Below are 26,293 nucleotides of genomic sequence, written 5' to 3' on the forward strand. Positions count from 1 at the left end.
TATCGAGACTTCCTATATCGATAATAGATGGGATCACACGATTGATAAATAATAGACTTTTTATCCTCTATAGATACTTCCTAGAGTTTGCTTCTTCCGTAGTCAAGATTTGGATGGGCAGGATCACACAATTCCGTAACTAGAAATGTTTGATCTCTTCCTGGTCACCAATTTCAATTCCACTCTCACTAGGATACTGGTAAATGGCTTGATGATGGAATATGCACTCTTGACAGATTTAGAAGGTCAGGAATGAGTTATGATTCCATGGAGTGAGACACTCCAACATGCATCTTTCTTAAAATCGTTGTGTATGCTGCTCGCTGTAAACCATATCTTTATATGAGAGATCAAGTTGTAACAAAATCTCCATTAATGTAGTTTGGACTAGTTTCGAGCAATATTAGTTTAAACTAATTACAGATGGCTCTTGCCATCATCAATCAAAAGCAGGGAGAGGATGCTTCGCAGAATGTGTTTTCCTCGAATAGAGGTAGCTACTACAATAAAATGATTGCAATCAAGGAAGGACTCACTAATGTCAAACAGGTTGGAATCCAATACATCAAAAGCTAAGTCCGTCGTGGAGTATGCTCAATCTTGCTCGACACTATATTTCTATTAGATCCTTCGAGCTATCCCATGTCTTGTGTCGTGAAGAAAATTCTTGTGTCAATTGATTGACGAATTTTGATATCATGAATGATCATGTCCTTGGCGGGATTACTGGCCTAAATCTCTTAATAACCTGATATCCAAGGCACAGACTATATATATATATATATATATATAACGAGAAAGGTGAGGAGATGAGACCACCAAAGGTCTCTAAGTCTCTGCAAGATTAGGTTCTAACTCATGGATCCATAAACGGTGTTGCTTTTCTGGATCCGCCCCGTTAGCCCTCAGCCATTCGGATCCGAATCCAAATCATACCCATCGTCCGAATCTGCTGCCGAGACAGTGTGAATCAGAGGCCCCCCATTGCGAACCGTTAGTTTTGGGATCTACGGTTCCGATGGATTTTCTGCTCCGCGATCGGACGAGCGGCTAAATGCGACGGTGTGTCTCGTGTTTCCCACCTGCGAGAGCTGACTCCCATATATGGACGAACCTCCGGCCCATGTCTCCGCAAACCCTATTTCTTGCTTGGGCTCCTTCCTCCTTTCCTCATCCACCTAACCTGAGAAAACCTAAGTCTCGGAGATCTTTGCGAGGTCGTCGCCATGGCCTCGAGAATGCAGGAGCACGATGGTGCGAGCCCTGCGTGAGTTTCCTCCTCGATCAATCTTGTGCTGTTTTTCTTCTTGTTCTCTTCTTTAATGCTTTCTTTTCTCTGGCAGAAAGATTTTTATCGGAGGGCTTCCGAAGGATACGACGCTCGGTGAGTTCTTTTTCGTTGCGATCTGTCAAGAAACCTGATTGATCGTTCTCGCAAAACCGCACTCTAGGATTCAGTATATGTTGATTGGTTCTCTCACTATTTATTTCATTGTTCTGTTGTTTAGAACCTTTTCCTCAGGGATCTAACTTGATATGGTTAAAGCTCAGAGTTTTTATTCCGCATACTGTGCCATGCTGTCACGTAATGACGATTTTACTTCGTCACAGATTTAACTAGCAGTTTATACTATCTTCTTATTGCGTAAATCATGGCTTCATTATCAGGTTTGAAAGAATATATCTTTGTTCTGCTTATGGCTAATATCCATATTTTTTTATTTATTTCTACTTCTTTGGTTATAACTTTGACCTGGTTGCTGATTGCTTGTGTACTAGTATATCAAGATTTTGGTGATTCACGAAGCTATAATTCATTACCATATCTGTTAGTGCTAGTTCTTTACGGCTTTTATGATTGATGTTGGCATATTGACTTCTTTTTGTCTCGCATGTCTTTTGCATTTTGCCAAAGGTTCCGTTTGTATAAGTGTCATGGCTAGGGAGATTTTTTTTTTAAATATTTTTGTTAATTTATGATAATATTTTATTGTTTTGTTCGTGTGATGATATGACAGAAACATTTGTGAAGCACTTTGAAAAGTATGGAGAGATAGTGGATTCAGTGATAATGAAAGATCGATATACAAACAAGCCCAGAGGTTTTGGGTTCATCACCTACAAAGATGCTTCTGTTGTCGACCAAGTCATTGAGGACACACATATTCTCAATGGGAAAACTGTATGTTCTATCTCAGTGATTTTTAGTCTATTAGATGTCAAAAGAACTGAATTTATTTAATTTACTTTTTTGGATCAGTAGTTTGTTTTGTGAAGTTCTATATTTGTATTAAATGCCCAACTGCGCTTTGGGTAGTTATCTTATGTAGGTTGTAAGGCTTATGTGATATGCTTTTGGTTTTGCATGTTTGACCTCCATTTTTTACTGACATTTGTACAAATATGTAGCTGTCCTATTTTGCTTTGGTACTTTATGCTCATGTGATTGTTAAATTTTGTTGACATTTCTTTCTTTTTTTTATTTTCTGATTTTGTAAAACATTGTGCAATTGGTTTTAGTGATGGGATGTGATTGCTTTTTTATTAAGACTTTCTCTACCTCATTCTGCCACCTCTGCCTCTCCCAGACCCAGGTTAACAAAAACAATACCATCCCTGGCCATCCAAAAATTGAAAGTATTGGCTTTTCCCTGCACCACACCTATTTAAATTGCCCATAGTAATAAATGTGTTATGATTGGCATATGCTGTTGTTGTATCTACCATATAGTAAGGAGTACTTTTATCAAACTTCTGAAGCTGGTTTTTTGGAGATCAGGATGGGATGGAAGAGACTCAGGACTGACCCTGTCGTGGTCTCAATTGTGTTTGAAAATTATACCCTTGATCTCACCCTTTTCCCTGGTTAAAGTTGGTCAAACCTACGGTGACCATGTGGATCAGGCTGGTGCATCATCCCCTAATTGTTTCTGTCACTACTTAGAACTGTTTTATTTAAGTGAGACCAATATTTATTTTTTTGTATTTAAATTATTGTATATACTGATTTTTTGATGTGCCATTATCTTTATAACCATCTCTTGGTATCATCCTTTATGCTTAGTTCATATGTCTGTTACATTTTTTTTTGCCTTATTATAACTTCCATACTAATACATCAAATCATATTGTCTCATATCCTGAACTTTGCAGGTGGAAATTAAAAGAACTATTCCGAAAGGTGCTGCTCCTTTGAAGGATTTCAAGACGAGAAAGATATTTGTTGGTGGTATACCAACAACATTAACAGAAGGTAACACATCCTTGTCATTGTATATGCGAGTCATTTGACTATACATGTTAACAGAAACAGGGTTTGATCTTTCACTTTAAACATAGCAGATGAATTCAAGAACTTCTTTTCTGAGTTTGGGAGAGTAGAAGATCATGAAATCATTCGTGACCATACAACCAACAGGTCTCGTGGATTTGGTTTTATAGTCTTTGAGAAGGAAAAAGATGTAGATGACTTGTTAGCCAAAAGGGGAAACATGATTGATTTAGCTGGTTCTAAGGTGAGTCTAGTTCTATGTTCGGTAGGAAGACTAAAGTTGCATTAGCAGAGGCATCCTTATGTTCTTCATGCTTGTTCATCTAATTGAATAACAATTTGGTTGAACCTTGAGATGATAAAATTATCAGATATGATAGTTTAGTCTTGTCTGTTTTCTATCTCATGAAATTGCATATATATTCATCTGTATTGCATTTTTAGTTGGTTTTTTGGGCATGGTAAAGGTTGATGTTGCTGTGATATTGTAGGTGGAAATCAAGAAGGCTGAACCAAAGAAATCTGGCAATGCACCACCACCTGCTTTTGGTGGTGAACCCCGACCTCGTCACTTTGGTGATAGTTTTGGTGGATTTGGTGGCAATTATGGTGGCTTTGGTGGTGGTGGTGGTGCTGGTTATGGGCCTTCATCCTACAGGACACCAGGAGGTTATGGTCCTAGACCTGGAGCCTATGGTGGTTATGGCAGCGTTGCTGGTGAATTTGGTGGTTATGCTGGTGGGTTAGGGGACTATCGTGGAGAATCTTCGCTTGGTTACACCAGTCGTTTTGGTTCATATGGTGGAGGGTTTGGAGGCTATGGACGTGAAACGGGTGGCTACAGTGGTTCTAGCTATGGAAGCGGGTATGATTCTCCGGGTGGTTATGGTGCAGGTGGACTCTATGGCAGTAGAGGAGGCTATGGTGGTGGTGCTGGTCGATACCACCCTTATGGAAGATAGGAAAAGGTTTTTACCATGTCATCAGATTCAGCTAGTACCGCCACCTCTGATTGTGTATTGTTTCTAATTGTTTAGGCAAAATTGACACGCCAGCACCACTGGGATTGAGCCTTCAAGGCTTTTGAGTTCATGATAGGTGGTTGTGTAGGTTTCTGTCAGGAATCTGTAACATCAAACATTTGGAACATCAACGCTCTCTTTGCTGTTCTTTTAACTTTCATATATGTTTTCCGTATCATCCATATCATCGTCATAAATTTTATGAAGATGCCAAGGTGCCAACTAGCTTACTGAGCACATTTTATTCCTCGGGAGTAATAATAAAGAGAGCATGAGCTGAATATGTTATCCTTGTTTATTGTGCCGTAACGGTGTTGTTTTGTTGCTCGTTAAGGGAGCCCACCATCTAGTCCAAATCAACTTTCAATTACCACCAGAATTCGCACTCCATTTCCGACCGTCAAACGGAATGTGGTCCCTTGAGACCTAACATATGCACATCAAATGTTCGCTACAAGTATCGCCGCTCTCCGCTCCCTCCGAGCGCGAGGGTCGTCATTGACATCCCATCTGTTCCTCTCTTCCTTCTCCAGCAGCGATGACGACGGCCAACGGGACGAAGTCGCCCTCGACGTCCCAGCCCCTGTTGCCTCAGGCTGCACAATCCCTCGTTGATTCCGTCGATGCGTTCCTCTTCGATTGCGACGGTCTCCTTCTTCCTTCTCTCCTCTCTCTCTCTCTCCCCTTCGTCTGATTTCTCCCCACTCGATTCTTGTCCTTCAACGTTTTTGACCCTTGTCCTTTTCCGTTTTGTCTTTTTCAGGGGTCATCTGGAAGGGCGACAAGCTCATCGAAGGTGTTCCGCACGCCTTGCAAGCCCTCCGATCATTGGTAATTGTATACCTCCCCTGTCCCTCCGATCATTGACTAATTGATGTTGTGAAGATTATGTTTCATCCAGAAAGTTTGTTCCTTCTTGCTTTTTTCTTTAATCACTAGTTGATCGCAATCAAGATTCCGAACTAACAACGTCTCGGTTTGTCGGCAGGGGAAGAAGCTGGTCTTTGTGACGAATAACTCCACGAAATCTCGGAAGCAATACGAGAGGAAGTTCACATCTCTCGGGCTTGATGTCAGCGAGGTTCGTGTTTTCCTTTGAGATCTTTCGAAATTCGTGCGGCATTTGTTCCCGATTCATTTATCCATATGCAGGAAGAAATTTTTTCATCATCGTTTGCTGCTGCCATGTTTCTGAAACTGAGAAACTTCCCTAGGGAGAAAAAGGTAACATCTTTATTGCCTGTTTGGTTGTCCATTTGGGTATCTGGAGAATCAGTGATTAATGTGTTCTTAACTTTTTCCATCGTGCGATAATTCATCATAATATCTTGATTAAATTGCACTGGCATTTTGTCAGGTCTATGTTATAGGCGAAGAAGGCATACTAGAAGAACTCAAGCAGGCTGGATTTTCATGTTTAGGTGGTCCTGTAAGGCGTCATTGGCCTTTTTTATATATTTTTTCTTGCCTATCATTTGAATTTATCTTTGTCTATGACATTGATTATATACTAAAAAGTAGTGATATATGTACATCAAATCCCACAATTTTTTTTGTTGAACACTTGCATACTGGCTATCTCAACCACCAAAAAAGAAAAACAGGATAATTACTTTGATGTTTCATTACATTCCCTTAATTAATTTGAAATTTTACTATATATGTGATGTCATTGATGACCTAACAAGGTGATTAGTAGACATCTTTCTGTTTCAATGATTCTACTTCCTTTTCTTTTCTAGGATAAGTATCGCACATGCCTTTCAGTGGTAGTTGTCAGTATGTTGGATTAGCATGTTTCCAAAAATCTGTATTTTCTTTAATTAGTCAATCAACTGTCTGCAGGAGGATGGCAAGAAGAAAGTAGAGCTGAAGACAAACTTCTGGTTTGAACATGATAAGAGTGTAACCAAAATGGCCATCTTATTTGCTGAATTTCCCATTGTTTTGCAGAACAAATATATGCTTAACTAGAACATTTAAATAATTCATTTAGAATAACATATAATATGCGTAGTAAAATTAAAATTTCTTGTTTCAGGTTGGAGCAGTTATTGTTGGGCTTGATCAATATATTAACTATTATAAGCTCCAGTAAGACATTCTATCCTACATTTTATATCTTAATTTCTATTAAATCAACTTTTTGTCTGTCATTGGTGATTAACATACAAATTGAGACGCTCTTTAGCTTTCTTGATAACATTTGGTGACAATTAAAGGAACCTGTCTCTATTGTATCTTTTGTCCTTGATGCCATCTTGTTCTTTACCGATTGTTTAATGATTGTTCTCCCTCTCTTCTCAGTGTTTCAATTTGATCAGGATATGGATTCAGCCTAATTAACTATCACTGTTTATTATAATAACTTTTGATATTCATTCCTAACTGTTAACCTTTCCTAGTAAAAGGTTATGCATAAGCCTTTTGAGCTTCATTGCAGTTCCAGATACTGGATATTGGAGTCAGTAAAATGTTAGGAGCCAAATGATAAGTGAGATTCAAGTTAGTCGTTTAAAATCATGCTTTTGAGTATTCTCTTGGCTGCAAGCATCAGAAGGTCACTATTCTCAGTCTGATTCATGAGCTTAAATGATCATAGTGATTTGTTATCATTTATTGAATATTAAAAACTTTAATGGTGCTTTTTTGTTTCTGGTTTTGCTATTGTGATCTTGTTGTTTTTTTCACTATTCCAAAGATAATTTTAAAGAAAGATGACTATTTGGCAGGTATGCAACTCTTTGTATCTGTGAGAACCCTGGATGCCTTTTTATTGCCACCAACCGTGATGCTGTTGGTCATATGACAGACTTGCAAGAATGGCCAGGTTCATCCTTAGCAAAGGAGACTCCTTTGCCAATATTCCTACTTATGGTTGTCCTTTCCATGATATTTATTCTATAGATGTGCAGGTGCAGGATGCATGGTTGCAGCAGTATGTGGATCAACACAGAAGGAACCTATTGTAGTCGGAAAACCATCAACCTTCCTGATGGATTTCTTGTTAGAAAGGTAACTAATGCTTTTCCATCTTTCAAGTATTGCGGTGCAATACAAATAAACCAGCATCGATTCTCTGTTTAAAGCTATATTCAGTACATTAGGATGCATGTTGAACAGATGCATTTTGTGGCATATAGTAAATGTGGGAGTAGGAGAATAAACAAACCACAGAGATAGTTGCATGACTCGCATCTATCGTATGAGCTACGTTATAACCAAACTTTCTAAGATATGCCACCATCTTACTATCTCTCTGTGTCACATTGCATGGCAGGTTCCAAATTGATACGACGCGTATGTGCATGGTAGGTGATAGACTGGATACTGATATACTCTTTGGCAAAAATGCGGGCTGTAAGACTCTTCTTGTTCTCTCAGGTCCAATCATTTATTCTGTATAACCTTTTCATTTGTTTTTCTGTTAATGCTTAGCTTTACTATGTCCTCTAATGTATGGTTGAACAATCTGTTGACCGGCTGATTCTTGTGGAGAAAACCATTTCAGGTGTGACTAGCATGTTAGATCTTCAGGATCCTTCAAATGAAATCCATCCAGATTATTATGCAAGTAGCGTCTCTGACATTGTTGATCTATCCAATTCTCTCACTAAGGGACAGTGAGATTCCGGAAATGTAACCTGTAAGATGCATTTCTTACACATTGTAATCTATTTATGGAGAATGCCATGCAGACATCTTCATAGTTATTCTGCCCAGAGAAAAGTGAGAATAAGAGGAACAGAGGGTTGGAATCCTTCTTGGACCTTTTTGACTTGGGACATTTTGCATATTTGCAGAAACAATATGCTACATTCTGAAATCAAGAAAATGGTATTAGAGACTAAGTATTGGAAACTATATGAACTTATGATTTGGGCACTCCTTTCTTTGTTTTGTCATCTTAGAAGAACTTGGCTTGAAAGCCCGTTCTTGGCTTTACATTGCAGTATGGATGTTGTGCAACGAAGCTATAGATGTATGCTTTTGTTCTTGTCGTTGCTCGATATCAGTGATTGCCTTTGAGTGGGTTGATCAGCCTGACTAGGTGCTGCTCGATTTGCACCTGATCGAGGTGCCTCCGACGCCCGACATAGTGCCAAGCTTGACGCACCTTTCTTGCACTCATATAATGTCGGGAGAAATGAGAAAGTGTTTGACCTTGAAAGTGGTACACATGTTTATGGCCATGTACATGAGAGAAAGGTGCCTGACTTGGATGGCAATGACTATCAGTGATGAATGGTAATTTGCGTTTTGTATGTCTAAACAAGCGCAATTTTGTTTACTTGTGAGACATGGAAAGATTCTATTCAGGCCACTGCTAAGATTCCATTCTGCTCTATTGTCATTCTTCTAGTTACAACCTTATCATATTGTGATCATTAGATGCCTAAACATTGGTCTTATGATAATATACAAGATCTACTTATAAAAAATGAAAGATTCAAAATCTCATTCGATATATAATATTGTTATAGTAGATGTGATGTGATTGACATGTTAGCATCATATATAGTCGATGTGTCATCTTTTTACTTGCTAGTATCATGCACTACTTAGCAGTGATTTTATCTTCATGTGGATGTACCATCGATGACTTATGTCGAAGCATAGATTTCAATAAAGAACATGACTAGTTGACAAATGATTAGTATCTATTTTTAGTAGTTACAACCAATAGACCCAACCACCTTGAACAAATTGTGTAACGGCCCCCCAGGTTTCGCTATAAACGGGATTGGCCAAGTATGCTCAAACACTTAAAAAAAAAATAGCCTTGCTAGACTAGTCCAACTTGACTGACTACTTTGGCTCATCTGATACCATTATTGACTTGAGCATCGAAGGGGTGTTGTCGAGATCGTCCATTGACTTAATTTTGTAGGGTTAGGAGACTAGCTTGGTGTGTTTTCCCATATACCAACTCAAAAAGAAACTAGGTTAGATCTAGCTTCCAACTCAAGCAACCCAAAATTGACTTAACAGTTTGTCGTTAAAAGGAGGGTTGATTGTTATATCTCATGGGAATCCTAAGTATTCGAATCCCTCGTAGTTTTGTGCCTTGACCTTGATCACTCTAAATGCTCCTGATTAGAATCTCCCATTCTTAGTAATCCCAAAATAAGGCTCGGTTGGAGCCCTAGCCCAACAAAATCCACTTCTTGACCCTACTATTTCACTGATTTTTTCAAGAATCGACCTTCACCCAATCACCTCGTGGAAACTTTTCATGCTCTACTTCAGCAAATGTAGGTTAGGAAGATCTTCATCGGAAGAAACCAGCACACATGCTCGTGCAAATGCTAATCTCGTCTGAGCTGCTGTTGCTTTGTCGATGTAGAGTGGCTATCCCAGAGTGCTGCATAACTTTGCAATAAAACACTCGGAAGGTACATGTCTCATATTCCTGGAAGCCACAACGATGTCAGCGTTGCTTATCTTTTGGTCATGCAAATGGAGCTTGTCAGCAAACCCCACAACCAACCACAAAGGTCTATCGACCACGTCAAGCACCTCAGCAACAAAGTGATTCTTCTCTAATGGCAGTAGCACCGATGGTGGCGAAAACTATTGAGCATTCCGACTCGCAAGGAAAGCACCGCGGACAGAGGGACAATTCCAAAACTTTATCTCTTCCTATAATGTCAGAGCCTTCCACAACAGAGGTTTCCCATGGTACTAGTGGACAGGAGAAACATAAGTCAGGAACTTCATCTCTTCTAATATCATCGGATCCATCCACAATAGCTCAACGAACTCAGGCCCAAGCAAATCTCGCCAGCAACGATATTCTTCCTCAACAAACTCAGGCCACAACAAACAACGCCAACAAGGATATTCCGACTCAACAAACTCATGCCCCAACAAACCTCTCTAGCCACGCTGCTCCAACAAGTACTATCCAGGATATTGTGCTGCAACAATCTTATCGAGCTTCAACAAACCCTGCCAATCAAGACCACATGATTCAAGGTACTTTAAAGTTTAAAAATCTGCAAGCTGTAGATGAAGTGGATAAATATAGGAATAAAGCCATAAAAGGTAAGGATATTGTGCGGGAGGAAAATACAAAACCGAAGGATAAGAAAAAGGATGGTACAATCCATCCAAAGTCGTAGGATGAATACCTTACTACCTTTTCATTTGTTTATTACTAATGAAGATAACATGCTGGAATGTTCGCGGACTTAATAAGTCGGAGAAATGTCGGGAGCTCAACAGAATAATCAAGTCTGCCGCATGTGATATTGTTATTCTAGTGGAAACGAAAATTAAACAATCGCGCGTTCAAGCTCAAAAGAATTTAATATGGCCGGACGCAGAACTGTTTACCAATGACTCAAATGAAACTTTTGGTAGAATATGGGTCTTATGGAATCCTAACTCTATTAATGCTTGGTTTATTTCTTCTACTGATCAATTCATTCATCTTAAGGTAGAGGATAAAAAGAATGGCTGTCAATTCAATTTCACTGGTATATATGCTTCAAACAGTATGCAAGAAAGAAATACTCTTTGGTCTGACCTGACTAATATTGTAAATGGCTGTCTCAATGTACCTTGGATTGTTCTTGGAGACTTTAATACTGTTCGGTACATAAATGAAAAAGTGGGGGGTAGACAACTTTCAGAAAGTCAGCTTCAAAGTTTTAATGATTACATTGACACTGCAGCATTGTTTGATATGAAATCTGTGGGTAATTGGCTCTCCTGGAGTAATCAAGGTGCTGCTAACAGAAAAATAATGGCTCGACTTGATAGGTGTTTGATTAACCATGAATGGTTAACAGTTTACCCAGATTCACTTCTTGAGTATGGTGCTCCTTTGTTTTCTGACCATTCTTTAATGTATATACACGCAGAAAAAGCGACACCAAGAGGCAAAAAACCGTTTAGATTCTTTAACATGTGGAGTACTCATCCTCAATTTCTTGATATTATCAGATCTGCTTGGAATGTTAATGTGCATGGATCTCCCCCTTACATCTTATGTCAAAAGCTCAAAGCCTGTAAAGCAGCACTAAAGGAGTGGAATACAAATACATTTGGCAATATTACCACCAGAGTTCAATTTTGCAGAAAGAAACTAATGTCATTGCAACATGAGCTGCAACTTCAGCCAAATGATGAAAATATTATCTACAAAGAGACGGAAGCCAAAAATAACTTCATGCAAGCCTTAAAACAGGAGGAAAGTTTTGCAAAGCAGAAGTCTCGACAGCATTGGCTTACACTAGGGGATTCCAATACTAAATTTTTCTATGCTTCAATTGCTACTCGAAGGGCTGTTAACCTTATCAGCAAATGCAGAGACAAAGATGATAATCTTATTGAGAATTTAGATGAGGTTAAAGCACACACAGAGCAATTTTTTTATTCCTTACTCAATCAAGCTGGGAAACCTAATAACATTCATGTGGAGCCGACTAGAAAACTTGATTCGGAAGCTATTTCAATCCTCAATGCCCCAATTACAGATGACGAAATTGTATGTGTTGTCTTTAAGTCACCAAAGCACAAAAGCCCAGGTCCAGATGGATTTCCAGTTGAATTTTACCAAACTGCTTGGTCTATTATTGGAAATGATGTGATCAAAGCTTGCCAACATTTTTTCTCTTCAGGTCATATTCTTAGAGAGATGAATTGCACTTTTATTTCTTTAATTCCGAAGAATGCAGGGGCTGATTCACTAGAGAACTATCGACCCATATCATTATGCAACTTTATATACAAGATCATCTCCAAAGTATTGGCAAATAGAATGCAAAAGGTATTACACAAGATCATTAGCCCAAATCAAGCTGCTTTCATCAAAGGGAGAAGTATACATCATAACATTTTGCTTGCTAATGACTTGGTCAAAGATTTGCATTCAAAAGCAAGAGGGACAAAAATCTGCATTAAAGCTGATCTAAGGAAAGCCTTTGATTCAGTTAATAGGAAATTTATCTATAAGATGCTCCTTGATATGAACTTCCCACAGCAATGGATTGATTGGATTCAATCTTGCTTAGAAACTCCAAAGTTTTCGATACTCTTTAATGGCTCACCTATTGGTTTTTTTGGGAGCACGAATGGCATCCGACAAGGTGATCCACTCTCTCCGTATCTCTTTACTATTGCGATGGAAGGACTTAGCTGTATGTTGGAACACGCAGTCTTAAATGACAGCATTAAGGTACCCAGTGCCGGTTCTGTTCATATATCACATATAACATTTGCAGATGACTTACTTATCTTTCTCCAAAATGAACCAACTTCAGTAAAGAACCTGGCTACTATTATGAATGACTTTGGTATGGTTTCTGGACTTCAGTTAAATCATGCGAAAAGTAAAGTATATATGAGCCCTTACGTTGAAGATAAGGTCTTTATTTCACAAACTTTGGGGGTTAGTGAAGGAAGCTTGCCAGTTCCTTATTTGGGTCTCCCGCTCATATCCACAGGCATTCACAAAACCCACTGTCAACCTATCTTGCAAAAAATAAAGAATAGAATTTCTTCTTGGAAAAATAGGTTTCTATCAAAAGCAGGACGACTCGAACTCATCCGTTCGGTATTGCACTCCTACTCTATATATTGGTGTAATGCATTTCTTCTGCCTGCTGGACTTCTCCAAGATATTGAACGGTTATTAATGAACTTCTTCTGGAATGGCACAAATGATAAGGCAATGCATATGGTAAATTGGGATAGTATTTGCAAACCGAAAGATGAAGGGGGGCTAAATTTGAGAAATACTAGAGATTGGAATCAAGCATGTTTGGTACAGCAATTGTGGGATCTTTTGCAAAACAAATGTTCCTTATGGTCACATTGGGTTTCTGCTAAGTATCTCTCAAAGGAATCAATATGGGAAATTTCAACAAGAACATACCACTCTGCAGCTTGGAAAGGAATTTTAAAGGCAAGGAATTGGCTAATCAAACACATTTCGTATGCAATCTCTTCTGGAACTAGTACTAATATGTGGTACGATCCTTGGGTGAATGGGAAGAGTATATTTCAATTATATGGCGACAGAATACGAAAAGATCTTGGGGCTCCCAAAGATTGGAAGGTTTTCGAGTTCATCGCTAACGGTACTTGGTGTCTCCCTAATCCTATTTCTCCTGAAATGTTATCACTTTGGCCGACTATCATAGCTATTCGAATCAGGAACAACTCTTCAGATATACTTATTTGGCCTCATGACAATGGTAAATTTAGTGCCACATCCGCATGGAATCAAATTAGGCAAAGAAATAACAAGTGGGTCCCAAGCAGTTGGACATGGGATCGACCGGGATCACAAAGACACTCTTTATGTACATGGCAGGCCCTTCTCAATAAACTACCTACAATAGACAATATGAAAAGAAGAGGTATCTATCATGTTAACCGATGCTCCCTTTGTTTGCAACAAGAAGAAACTGTTGACCACCTCTATTTTGCTTGTGATTATACAAAATGGATATGGAAGGAGATTCTCCACCTCTTTACACATAATGAATTTTACTTTTACTTACAAAAAAAAACACTTGCAGTAGTATAAGGATGTCGTAAAGCATAGAAATGAGCATACTTTGTAAGTCTATCCACGACTACAAGTATAGTACTCTTTCCTTGAGATGATGGGAGACTATCAATGAAATCCATAGATATGTCGGTCCAAGTAGCATCAGGAATAGGGAGGAGGGGCTGTAGTAAGCCTGGGGTGGCTACTGTCTCACTTTTGTGACATTGGCAAACATCACATTCAGTAACAAATTTCTTGATAAAATTTTTCATACCTTTCTAGTAAAAAAGTTGTCGAACTCGCTTATAAGTGCGGAGAAATCCCGAGTGACCAGCAATTGGTGATGAATGGAACTCCTTCAGAATTATTGCTTGGCAAGAAGAATGTGGGGCAACCACTATTCGGCCTTTATAGCGCAAGTCCACCGAATTCCAACTATAATTTGAGACAGAACCTAGGGCTTCTTCTAATTTTTTAATGATGTTTTGGATCTCAGGATTATTTGACCATTCATTTTTGATAACTTCCAAAGTCTCGCAAATAGGAATAGAAATAGCTACTAGTTCAGCTTGTTCTAGAAGGAGTGAGAGGGCATCGGCTACTAAATTCTCACTCCCCATTTTATAAATGATCTCATAATCAAATCCCAGTAGCTTTGTGACCCATTTCTGTTGCTCTGGAGAAGAAATATTTTGCTCTAGAAAATATTTGAGGCTTTTGTGATCAGTGCGTATTTGAAACCGTCGACCAATTAGGTAGGGTCTCCACTTTGTGACTGCATGTATTATAGCTAGCATCTCCTTGTCATAAATAGATAAACTCAAATGGGAAGGGGAAAGAGCCTTACTAGCATAAGCGATAGGCCGACCTTCCTGCATTAATACAGCCCCTATTCCAGCTCTAGAAGCATCAGATTCAATCACAAACATCTTGTTAAAATCGGGTAAAGCCAGCACGGGTGTAGTAGACATTGCAGTTTTCAAGAATTGAAATGCTTGAGTTGCCTCTTCTGACCATCTAAATGCATTTTTCTTTAGAAGTGACGTCAAGAGGGCACTGATTTTGCCATAATTCTTCACAAACTTTCGATAATAGCCGGTTAATCCCAAGAACCCCCTTAAAGCTTTGATTGACTTTGGAATTGGCCAGTCTGTCATCACTTGGATTTTTGAAGGATCAACTGCAACACCCTTTTGAGATATGATATGACCGAGGTACTCAACCTCAGGTTGCCCAAAACTGCACTTGGATTTCTTGACAAAAAGACCATGCTCATGAAGAATATTAAAGATAGTTCGTAAATGTAATAAATGACTTTCTAAGGAATGACTGTATATTAAAATATCATCAAAGAAAACCAAAATAAACTTACGGAGATGAGCCCGAAATATATCATTCATTAAACTCTGGAAGGTAGCGGGTGCATTGGTTAACCCAAAAGGCATTACTAGAAACTCATAATGGCCATTATGTGTCCTGAAGGCAGTTTTCTGAACATCCCCTTCATGTACTCTGATTTGATGATAGCCTGATCATAGGTCCAATTTAGTGAAGACCTGAGCTCCTCCTAGTTCGTCCAATAGTTCATCCACTACTGGAATAGGATATTTATCTTTCACTGTAATGTTGTTAAGTGCTTGATAGTCGACACACATCCGCCATGAGCCATCCTTCTTTTTGACTAGTAAGACTAGGGAAGAATATGGGCTAACACTAGCTCGTATAACTCCTGTTTTGAGCATCTCTGTAACAATCCTCTCTATCTCTACCTTTTGGAAATGTGGATATCTATACGGTCGGACATTAGTTGGTGCCTTCTCGGGTAATAATGGAATCCGATGATCATGACATCTAAGAGGTGGAAGTCCGTGTGGCTCTGCAAATATATCCCCAAACTCTGTTAGCAATGATTCAATATTTCTAGCCGGAATGTTCACTGTCATTTCCTTTCCAATGTTACACAATTGCACCAAAAATCTGGTGTGTGTCTTCCGAAGGACCCGCTCCATCCGATGGCTCATGATAGTTGTAACCTTACCCCCACGTCTTCCTTTGAGAGTCACCTGTCTTCCATTAATAAAGAACTTCATAATCAGTTTAGAAAAATTTCAGGAGACATCACCTAGGGTTGATAGCCATTCAATTCCGAGCACCACTTCATAGTCTTCCAAGGGTAATAAAAAGAAATCCACAAATAATTCTTGACCTTGCAAAATTAGTTTTATCTTTGAGCACTTGCTATCACAGGTTAAAATCCGTCCATTGGTGACCTTGACTTCAAATTTGTCACAACATTCAATGTGGTAAGCTAATCGGGCTGTAATTTTCCTATCCATAAAATTATTAGTGCTACACGTATCAATCAAAACAATGACAGACTGGTGTTTAAGAGTTCCCCCAATTTTCATAGTTTGTGGATTAGAGTAGCCAGCCAATGCATGCACTGTATGTGTGACGGCTTCAACATCATCATTAATTTCCACTTCTTCATGATCGGAATCTGATACTTCTACTTCCGGCTCCTCCTCGATCGGTTCAATCATCAAAAGTCTTCCTTATTTGCATTGATGCTCCTTACTCCACTTTTCATCGCAATGCCAACACAAACCCTTCGCTAACCTTTCTTTGAGTTCTTCTCGGGTTAGTATGCTAGTGTTATAGTTTCGACTTGGAGTAGATTAGGTAGGTTGCCTGTTAATCACCTATTTATTGGCACCTCTATTTCGACGATATTCCACACTGATTTTTTCTTCATGTAGGCGTGCAAATGAAATCGCAGCCATCATAGTGCGAGGTTGATGAGCCTTAACCTCAAACCGGATCTCGGGAATAAGCCCTTCAATAAATGTACCAAGAAATTATCATTCTGACCAATCTCTAGCTTGGTTGGACAATCTTTCAAATCTACTCTGATATTCCAACACTATAGAAGTCTGATGAATTTTGGCGAGTTGGTCATCAACATTCTCATATTCGGATGGGCCAAAGCGAACAAGAAGTCCTCTTTTAAACTGCTCCCACGAAGGAATTCCATGGCAAGTTTCGTACCAATCATACCACTGGATTGCATCTCCATTGAGCTGGATTGAGGCCACTTCTACCTTAGATTCTTCTGGAGTTCCGTGAAAACGAAAAAAATGTTCCGCCCTAGAGATCCAACTGGTCGGATCCCCATCTTCCCATTGTCGAAATTCTACCCTGATACGTGGGTAGTGTGTGTCACCATCCTGGGGCCCTTTTCCTGTATCTCTCGATCTGTTTAGCGTAGAACTTGATCTTCCATCTTGTTAAAACCCGCTAAAGTGCTCTAACAAGCTCTTTTTGAAATAATGAAGAGTTTCTTGTAGTCGATTTTCAATTCTGGTTTCCAACGCTTCCATTTGTGCCTTCACTGAGTTATCGGTAGCCATTGCATACGATTGCAAGTCGGTAATCCCCAGTTCTTATTTCTGATGTCTAGTCAAGGGCATTTGCACAGTAGCTGGGCAGTAGCAGCGACAGTGGTGGTAGCTGGCAACAGCAAGAGAACCCACGCGACTGTGGCGTGGCTGAAACAAGGGCAGAGCAAGTGTGCTCTGTTTCGGTTAGATGCAGAGCAAGGTGTGGCGCGGTTGAAACAAGGGCAGAGCAAGTGTGCTCTATTTCGGTTAGATGCACAACAAGGTGAAGCGGCGGCAGCTGGGAGACGAGCGGCGGTCGTCGCACGGTGGCCCACAGCGGTGATGGGTCGGCTGGGCGGCAACGACACTCGAGGGAAGGAGGAGTGCTGGAGGAGGCGCGGCTGGTGGAGGCGCGGTTGGAAACAAGGGCAGCAGCGGTGAGTTTGTTGAATCTTGGATTTTGATGATGAAGTCAATTGTCATTTGTTATCTAATCTATATGTTGAGATAAGTGTGCAGGATTAATTACGATGAAAGTAAGACATGCAGTAGGAGTCGCGCCGGAGTCAAGACAATGATCACATTGGGAGTTCGAGAGTTCAACGGAAGTTCGGACAGTCATCGGAGGTTCTGCGGGAACAAATCTGAGAAGTCCATGAGCTTGCCAAAGAAGCTCGTCGAAACTCGCCAAGTGGATCGTCGCAAGTCCAGGAGTTTGCCGGAAGTCCACAGGAGCATCACCGAGGGTTCATCGGATGATCGACGGAAGTTCGCCGGAAGCTCACCGGAAGAAGCAATTGATGCACCAGAGCAAGTTGCAGTAAATATCTTAGGGAATATCGTAGTTAGCACAATGATTAAGTTGGAAATAGGAGGTGATCCCATTAACTTAATCTTGAGGCAATTGGGCCCCTGAAAAACCCAAATTGGGCCGAATGGATCAACCCATTCGGACCCTGATTTCTGCCAAGCAGTTGAATCGCCCAAGGCAGGAGGTTGCATCGCCTGGGCTCAGTCTCCGAGTGAGACTGGGAGGTGCAATTGCTCCAGCCAGGCGGTGGCACCGCCTAGGCTCAGTCTCCGAGTGAGACTAGGCGGTGCAACCTCCCCTAATAGGAGGTGGCATCGCCTGGGCTCGGTCTCCGAGCATTGGCTGAGTGGTGCAACCGCCTCAGTCAGGAGGTTGCATCGCCTGAGCTCGGTCTTCGAGCTCTGGCAGGAGGTGCAACCACCCTTGACAGGAGGTGGCACCGCCCATAGGTCTTCGAGCTCTGTCAGGCGGTGCAACCGCTCCAGTCAGGAGGTGCAACCGCCTGATCCCGAAATTTCGGGAATTGATAGTTTTGAGCTCCAAATTTGAACTGGGTTGGGGCCTATAAATACCCCACTCATTCAGCACTGAAAGGGCAATGAACTAACACCAAAATCCTGATCTTATTCTGTGATTTTTAGAGCTCAAAATTGTTGTAAAGGCCAAAAGTTCTTCTCCCTCTTTTCTTCCAAGTTCTGAGTTGTAAAGAGTGGAGAGAAAATTCTATAAGGGTTGTCTCATAAGCCCGTCAAAAGGATTGAAACTGTAAAAGGGTGGTTGGCCTTCGCCTATTGAAAGAAGGCATCTAGTTGACGTCGGTGACCTCGTCAGTGGAGGAAGCCAAAAGTGGAGTAGGTCAAGATTGACCGAACCACTCTAAATCTCGGTTTGCATTTACTTTGAGCATATTATCTTTACTCCAAACCTCCTCTAAAGCTTACTGCTTTCTGCGTATATTGTTAGGATCGAGAGCACTAAGAGGGGGGGGGGGTGAATTAGTGCAGCGGAAATCTTTCAGCGATTAAAAACGAAAGCTGCGTTCGTTCGATAAAAACTATTTTGATGCAAAAGCCGATTCTAAGATTACTTATGATTAAGTGCAGTTTACGTTTAAACACAGTTAGCGTCTAAACGCAGTTTGCGTCTAAATGCAGATTGCGTCTAAACTCAGATTGCGTCTAAGTGCAGTTTGCGTCTAAGCGCAGATTGCGTCTAAGCGCAGATTGCGTCTAAGCGCAGTTTGCGTCTAAACACAGTTTGCGTCTAAGCCCAGTTTAAGCAGAAGTATAAAGACAATGTGCTGCTATTGTACAGCTCAAAAAGTAATCTACAAAAAGCAGATTTATGTCTAAACGCAGATTTACGTCTTAAACGCAGATTTACGTCTGAACTTTGAAACTCGTTTGTATACTCGCAGAAGGCAGTATGCAGTTGAAATCAAGACGTAAACGTAAACTGAAATCTGATGATTGTGCGAGGAAAGCCGATTTACGTCTAAATGTTAAAACTCGTTCGTAAAATTGTAGAAGACAGTTTGCAGTTATAAATAGAATCAAAATGTAAATGTAAACTGCAAGGAAACTCGTTCGTAAAAGCACAGAAGACAGTTCGCAGTTATAAACAGATTCAAGACGTAAATGTAAGCTGCAATGTAAAGATCGTACGAAAACACCTATTGACGTCTGAATCCAGATTTGGAAAGATTAGAACTTAGAAACTTGTTCGTAAAAGTGCAGAGAGCAGTAGCTATGTAGGAGGTTTACAGTAATGATAAAGTGCTCAAAATAAACGCAAACCAGAGATTGAGAGTGGTTCGGTCAGTCTTGACCTACTCCACTTTTGGCTTCCTCCACCGGCGAGGTCACCGACGTCAACTAGGGGCCTTCCTTCAATAGGCGAAGGCCAACTGCCCTTTTACAGTTTCTCTCCTTTTGACGGGCTCAGGAGACAACCCTTACAGATATTTTCTCTCCTCTCTTTACCACTCAAGACTTGAAGAACAGAAAAGAGGAGAACTTTTGGACTTTACACAAATTTGAGCTCTTAGAATCACTGAAAAGATCAAGAATTCGGTGTGGATCTGTATCCCTTCAGTGCTGAATGGGTGGGGTATTTATAGGCCCCAACCCAATTCAAATTTGGAGCTCAAAACGATCAAATCCCGGAATTTCGGGATCAGGCGGTTGCACCTCTTGACTGGAGAGGTTGCACCGCCTGGCAGAGCTCGGAGACTGAGCCCAAGCGGTTGCACCTCTCTGTCAGGGAGGTTGCACCGCCCAGTCTAGCTCGAAGACTGAGCTCTGGGCGGTTGCACCTCTTGGCTGGGGCGGTTGCACCGCCCAATCTCGCTGGGAGACTTAGCCTGGGCGGTGCTACCTCCCTGCCTGGGCGGTTGCACCTCTTTCACTATTTCAGCTCACTTGGTTTGGCTCCAAACTTGGTCCAAACCAGTCCGAACTTGGGCCTAATTGGCCCCTACTTGGGTTATAGGATTAACACCTAATCCGAACCCTAATTAACATGCTAACTATGAATTTAAAGATATTTTCTAAGCTATTACAAAGTCCGCAAGTCAAGACTTCTTCTTGCGAGCTTCCGGCAAACTTCCGGCGGTCTTCCGATGAACTCTCGGAAACCATTCTGCGGACTCCTGGCAAGCTCCTAGACTTCACGATTTGATCTTAGCGCGTTCTAACGAGCTTCTTCGGCAAGCTCCGATCTTTCTCGGTGAGCTCCGCGAACTTCCAACGAACCTTCCGGCGAGCTTCCGAAAAACCCTTCGGCAAGCTCCCTACTCATTCTCGGCTAGTTCCGACAGCATTCCCGACGAACCTTCGGACTTCCGTCGAACTCTCGAACTCACAACAAATCCTTCGCGCTTGACTCCAGCACTTTGTTTCGCTTTATGTCTTCATCGTTATCGTAGTTAATCCTGCACACACAAACCAAAACTCTACTCCGATCTAGACAATTATTATAATGCGAATTGACATTCTGTTGCCCGGCACGTCATTGGTTGGCGCTTCGTCCGATTCTTCGGTGCATCGTCCTCTCTTGCGGCTTGTTGCCCAATCGGCGGTTGACCTCCGCAACCCCGATATCCTTGGCGCAATTCCGCTCTCCTTGGCCCGATGCCCGACGTCCGAAGCCTTCTGCCGTCCAATACCCTAACGTGATCTCCTCCGGCACAACGTCAATTCCTCCTGCGTTAACTGTCTAATCCTGATCAAGTAGACCCGCATCACTCAAAATACAGTTAAACATAAACATAATTATCAATTAGTTTCATCATCAAAATACGAGATTCAACAATCTCCCCCTTTTTGATGATGACAACTAATTGATGACTAACGGAGTTAACTTTAACTCCCCGGAGTTTAACCAAACTCCCCCTATCAATATGCCATTGATAGAACACTTGGATTATCCCAAATCCAAGTAACATTCGTCACTAGTTCTGATAAACATTTAAACCATCATGCAAATATATAAAATATTCAATTTAATGCATGAAGTCATCAATATACTTCTCCCCCTTTGTCATCAACAAAAAGGAGAAGTTCCTACTCTTATGTGTTTATTATATGGGTTCAAACCATTGCATGAAAAACATAATATTAAATTTTTATCATCATGCAATTTTGAAGATAGAAAATTTAGCAAGTAATGCATCATGCTTGGGACATTCAAGCTATCAAGTTTTAGATATGTAAGTTTTACAGCATATAAGATAGCACTTTTGGTAATGTTCAAGATAGCAAGTTCTACATCATGCAAGCTAGCAATATTGAGATGTTCAAGAAAGCAACTCTTGCTTCTTGAAATATGCAAATTGTAAGCTAGCAAATTTTTGCTTCCTTTGCAATGTTTGAGCTAGCAATTTTGCTTCCGTTGCAAAGTGCAAGTTAGTATGTTTTGCATCTTGAGCTAAACAAGATTGTATTTTTGGTATGCAAATTTATAGTATACAAGCTATCAACTTTTGCACATAAAAAGTTAGCAAAATTTTTTCATCTTTTGAGATGTGCAAGATGGACTATTTTGCCTCTTTTCAAATTGTGCAAGCTAGCAAATTTGCTATCTAGCAAGTTTTGCTCCCCCTTTGTCAGTGTCAAATAGAAGGGAATAACAATACAATCATGTAATTCATTTCTCTTTACTAAAATATTCAAATCATGATAAGGGTAAATAATAAAGATATGGCGACAGAATACGAAAAGATCTTGGGGCTCCCAAAGATTGGAAGGTTTCCGAGTTCATCGCTAACGGTACTTGGTGTCTCCCTAATCCTATTTCTCCTGAAATGTTATCACTTTGGCCGACTATCATAGCTATTCGAATCAGGAACAACTCTTCAGATATACTTATTTGGCCTCATGACAATGGTAAATTTAGTGCCACATCCGCATGGAATCAAATTAGGCAAAGAAATAACAAGTGGGTCCCAAGCAGTTGGACATGGGATCGACCGGGATCACAAAGACACTCCTTATGTACATGGCAGGCCCTTCTCAATAAACTACCTACAATAGACAATATGAAAAGAAGAGGTATCTATCATGTTAACCGATGCTCCCTTTGTTTGCAACAAGAAGAAACTGTTGACCACCTCTATTTTGCTTGTGATTATACAAAATGGATATGGAAGGAGATTCTCCAGCGATTTGAACTCAATAGACTGCCGCAACCAAACTTGCACCAAGAACTAGGCGACCTTATGCAATGTTTCTCAAGAAAAGGGCCTCTTACACAACTGGCAAAGGTTATTTTCAGATGTGCTATTTGGTGGATGTGGAAGGAGAGATGTAATAGAATCTTTGAATGTCAACATACAAACAATGCTTAGCTCTTGAAAGAGATTATTAGAGACTCAAGATCCTGTATGGAGCATGAACTCAAAACCGAGCACTTCACCCGAAGAGAAAAAGATATTTTTATCAAATTTAATTTTGCTATTAGCTAAAGATCCTGGGAATGATGCCAAATAATGTACCCACAGGTAGTTATAGTCTACAGCATGTGTAGTCATAACTATCGCATTAGCACTCAACGTAAGATGAAATATACTCTTCCCATTCACCCAAGGATCGTACCACATATTAGTACTAGTTCCAGAAGAGATTGCATACGAAATGTGTTTGATTAGCCAATTCCTTGCCTTTAAAATTCCTTTCCAAGCTGCAGAGTGGTATGTTCTTGTTGAAATTTCCCATATTGATTCCTTTGAGAGATACTTAGCAGAAACCCAATGTGACCATAAGGAACATTTGTTTTGCAAAAGATCCCACAATTGCTGTACCAAACATGCTTGATTCCAATCTCTAGTATTTCTCAAATTTAGCCCCCCTTCATCTTTCGGTTTGCAAATGCTATCCCAATTTACCATATGCATTGCCTTATCATTTGTGCCATTCCAGAAGAAGTTCATTAATAACCGTTCAATATCTTGGAGAAGTCCAGCAGGCAGAAGAAATGCATTACACCAATATATAGAGTAGGAGTGCAATACCGAACGGATGAGTTCGAGTCGTCCTGCTTTTGATAGAAACCTATTTTTCCAAGAAGAAATTCTATTCTTTATTTTTTGCAAGATAGGTTGACAGTGGGTTTTGTGAATGCCTGTGGATATGAGCGGGAGACCCAAATAAGGAACTGGCAAGCTTCCTTCACTAACCCCCAAAGTTTGTGAAATAAAGACCTTATCCTCAACGTAAGGGCTCATATATACTTTACTTTTCGCATGATTTAACTGAAGTCCAGAAACCATACCAAAGTCATTCATAATAGTAGCCAGGTTCTTTACTGAAGTTGGTTCATTTTGGAGAAAGATAAGTAAGTCATCTGCAAATGTTATATCTGGAAATCCATCTGGACCTGGGCTTTTGTGCTTTGGTGACTTAAAGACAACACATACAATTTCGTCATCTGTAATTGGGGCATTGAGGATTGAAATAGCTTCCGAATCAAGTTTTCTAGTCGGCTCCACATGAATGTTATTAGGTTTCCCAGCTTGATTGAGTAAGGAATAAAAAAATTGCTCTTTGTGTGCTTTAACCTCATCTAAATTCTCAATAAGATTATCATCTTTGTCTCTGCATTTGCTGATACGGTTAACAGCCCTTCGAGTAGCAATTGAAGCATAGAAAAATTTAGTATTGGAATCCCCTAGTGTAAGCCAATGCTTACCAAAAAAAGACTTCTGCTTTGCAAAACTTTGCTCCTGTTTTAAGGCTTGCATGAAGTTATTTCTGGCTTCCGTCTCTTTGTAGATAATATTTTCATCATTTGGCTGAAGTTGCAGCTCATGTTGCAATGACATTAGTTCCTTTCTGCAAAATGGAACTCTGATGGTAATATTGCCAAAGGTATTTGTATTCCACTCCTTTAGTGCTGCTTTACAGGCTTTGAGCTTTTGACATAAGATGTAAGGGGGAGATCCATGCACATTAACATTCCAAGCAGATCTGATAACATCAAGAAATTGAGGATGAGTACTCCACATGTTAAAGAATCTAAACGGTTTCTTGCCTCTTGGTGTCGCTTTTTCTGCGTGTATATACATTAAAGAATGGTCAGAAAACAAAGGAGCACCATACTCAAGAAGTGAATCTGGGTAAACTGTTAACCATTCATGGTTAATCAAACACCTATCAAATCGAGCCATTATTTTTCTGTTAGCAGCACCTTGATTACTCCAGGAGAGCCAATTACCCACAGATTTCATATCAAACAATGCTGCAGTGTCAATGTAATCATTAAAACTTTGAAGCTGACTTTCTGAAAGTTGTCTACCCCCCACTTTTTCATTTGTGTACCGAACAGTATTAAAGTCTCCAAGAACAATCCAAGGTACATTGAGACAGCCATTTACAATATTAGTCAGGTCAGACCAAAGAGTATTTCTTTCTTGCATACTGTTTGAAGCATATATATGTTAGGACTCTAGCTTGGAGAGTCCTAATTGAGAGGGACATTCATGTAAAACTGTTAGGACTTTAGCTAGGAGAGTCCTAATTGAGAGGGACATTCTGTTAGGACTCTAGCTAGGAGAGTCCTAATTGAGAGGGACATTCTGTTAGGACTCTAGTTAGGAGAGTCCTAATTGAGAGGGACATTCAAGTAGGAGGTTTTTTCTTAGAGAAGAATTAGGAGTTGTAAGGGAATAGGAGTCTTGAGTAGGAGTCCTATTAGGAGTTGGTTAGAAGTAAGAGTCTTAAGTAGGAGTCCTATTAGGAGTTAGGGTTTAGAAGCCCTATAAATAGCCATGTATTCCTCCTCTTTTCTCAAGCAATAGATGAATCTTTTCTGCAGCCTTTGAGCAGCAACTTGGAGGGAGGAACCCCTATAGAGTTCCAAGGAGGCCGATCCCCTAAAGAGATCAACCCCAAGTTTAGAATCTGCAAGGGTTCTAACACCTGGTATCAGAGCAGCGTTCTTGGCGTCTCGCTGCCCTTCCACAGCCATCCATCAACCCTCTACAACCATCCAAAGCAATTCTCACAATTGCTTAAAAGATCGTCACCGAATTCCGTCATCATCTCCACCACCACGGATCATCCTTTGATCTCCCCGTGAATTGCAACAGGTTCTGGTTTCCTACCTTACTGCTGCTGCAATTTAGTTATCCTTATTCGAAAATCAAAAAAAAAAATCGTTCCTATATTGCTGCATAAACTTTTTGTCGCAAAGTTTTCATCTCTACGACGAAAGATACATTGCAGAATTCCAGCCGCATAGCACCATCTTTTTTATCTTGTTACTATACTTTTTCTATCCAAATTTCTACGAAATTTTTATGACATCTTTGACACTTCTTAACAGTGGATTTCCCTTTGGTTTCATTAAAAAATTCTCAATATAAACTACTGATCTTTTATGTCCAATCTGCTGCACTTGAATTGCAGAATTCAAGCCGCATAGCACCATCTGTTTGATCTTGCTACTGTGCTTTTTCTATCCAAATTTCTACGAAATTTTTATGACATCTTTGACACTTCCTAACAGTAGATTTCCCTTTGGTTTCATCGAAAAATTCTCAATATAAACTACTGATCTTTTATGTCCAATCTGCTGCACTTGAAAATCTATGCTGCAGAAAATTTCAGCTGCATATCGTTGCCTTAACCCATCTATTTGCAATCTTTTTGAATGAAATTTCTTATACACTTCATAGATCATCTTGGCTTCCATCTAAGATTGATCTATTAAAAAATTCATCTCTAAAAACGATTTTATGTTGCTGCAAATTTTCATCGTAACCCGCTGAAATTTTTCGACGATAATTCTGCAATTGCAACTTGCACC

The 26,293-nt window shown here is 40.2% G+C and overlaps 2 protein-coding genes across 4 annotated transcripts; both read left to right on the forward strand.

The window, feature by feature from the left end:
- The first annotated feature begins 1,110 nt into the window (after positions 1-1,110).
- On the forward strand, positions 1,111-4,475 carry LOC135678983 (uncharacterized). The gene is made up of 6 exons (XM_065192286.1): positions 1,111-1,267; positions 1,344-1,384; positions 2,019-2,182; positions 3,154-3,253; positions 3,343-3,515; positions 3,763-4,475. The coding sequence occupies exons 1-6, from the start codon at positions 1,227-1,229 to the stop codon at positions 4,231-4,233; spliced, it is 990 nt and encodes a 329-aa protein (XP_065048358.1). The 5' UTR covers positions 1,111-1,226; the 3' UTR covers positions 4,234-4,475.
- A 247-nt stretch (positions 4,476-4,722) lies between these two features.
- On the forward strand, positions 4,723-8,144 carry LOC135678984 (phosphoglycolate phosphatase 2-like). Of its 3 annotated transcripts, none has more exons than XM_065192288.1 (11): positions 4,723-4,940; positions 5,057-5,124; positions 5,282-5,374; positions 5,446-5,517; positions 5,651-5,722; positions 6,139-6,198; positions 6,335-6,387; positions 7,026-7,123; positions 7,215-7,308; positions 7,574-7,677; positions 7,805-8,144. In XM_065192288.1, the coding sequence occupies exons 1-11, from the start codon at positions 4,832-4,834 to the stop codon at positions 7,918-7,920; spliced, it is 939 nt and encodes a 312-aa protein (XP_065048360.1). In that variant the 5' UTR covers positions 4,723-4,831; the 3' UTR covers positions 7,921-8,144. The 3 variants fall into 3 exon arrangements, with proteins under 3 accessions (XP_065048360.1, XP_065048361.1, XP_065048359.1); XM_065192287.1 differs by having other exon boundaries at positions 4,725-4,940; positions 7,209-7,308; XM_065192289.1 differs by lacking the exon at positions 6,139-6,198 and having other exon boundaries at positions 7,209-7,308.
- The last annotated feature ends 18,149 nt before the right edge of the window (positions 8,145-26,293 follow it).

This window comes from Musa acuminata, chromosome BXJ1-7 (genome assembly GCF_036884655.1).
Source record: "Musa acuminata AAA Group cultivar baxijiao chromosome BXJ1-7, Cavendish_Baxijiao_AAA, whole genome shotgun sequence".
In the NCBI taxonomy this organism is placed as follows: domain Eukaryota; kingdom Viridiplantae; phylum Streptophyta; class Magnoliopsida; order Zingiberales; family Musaceae; genus Musa; species Musa acuminata.

Bases quoted from the DNA above. Each gene is read 5' to 3' on its own strand.
- LOC135678983 (XM_065192286.1), top strand. From the start codon at position 1,227: ATGGCCTCGAGAATGCAGGAGCACGATGGTGCGAGCCCTGC. The intron at 1,268-1,343 runs GTGAGTTTCCTC...TTTCTCTGGCAG, and splicing joins CACGATGGTGCGAGCCCTGC to AAAGATTTTTATCGGAGGGC. The intron at 1,385-2,018 runs GTGAGTTCTTTT...ATGATATGACAG, and splicing joins TCCGAAGGATACGACGCTCG to AAACATTTGTGAAGCACTTT.
- LOC135678984 (XM_065192287.1), top strand. From the start codon at position 4,832: ATGACGACGGCCAACGGGACGAAGTCGCCCTCGACGTCCCAGCCCCTG. The intron at 4,941-5,056 runs GTCTCCTTCTTC...TGTCTTTTTCAG, and splicing joins GTTCCTCTTCGATTGCGACG to GGGTCATCTGGAAGGGCGAC. The intron at 7,309-7,573 runs GTAACTAATGCT...ATTGCATGGCAG, and splicing joins ATGGATTTCTTGTTAGAAAG to GTTCCAAATTGATACGACGC.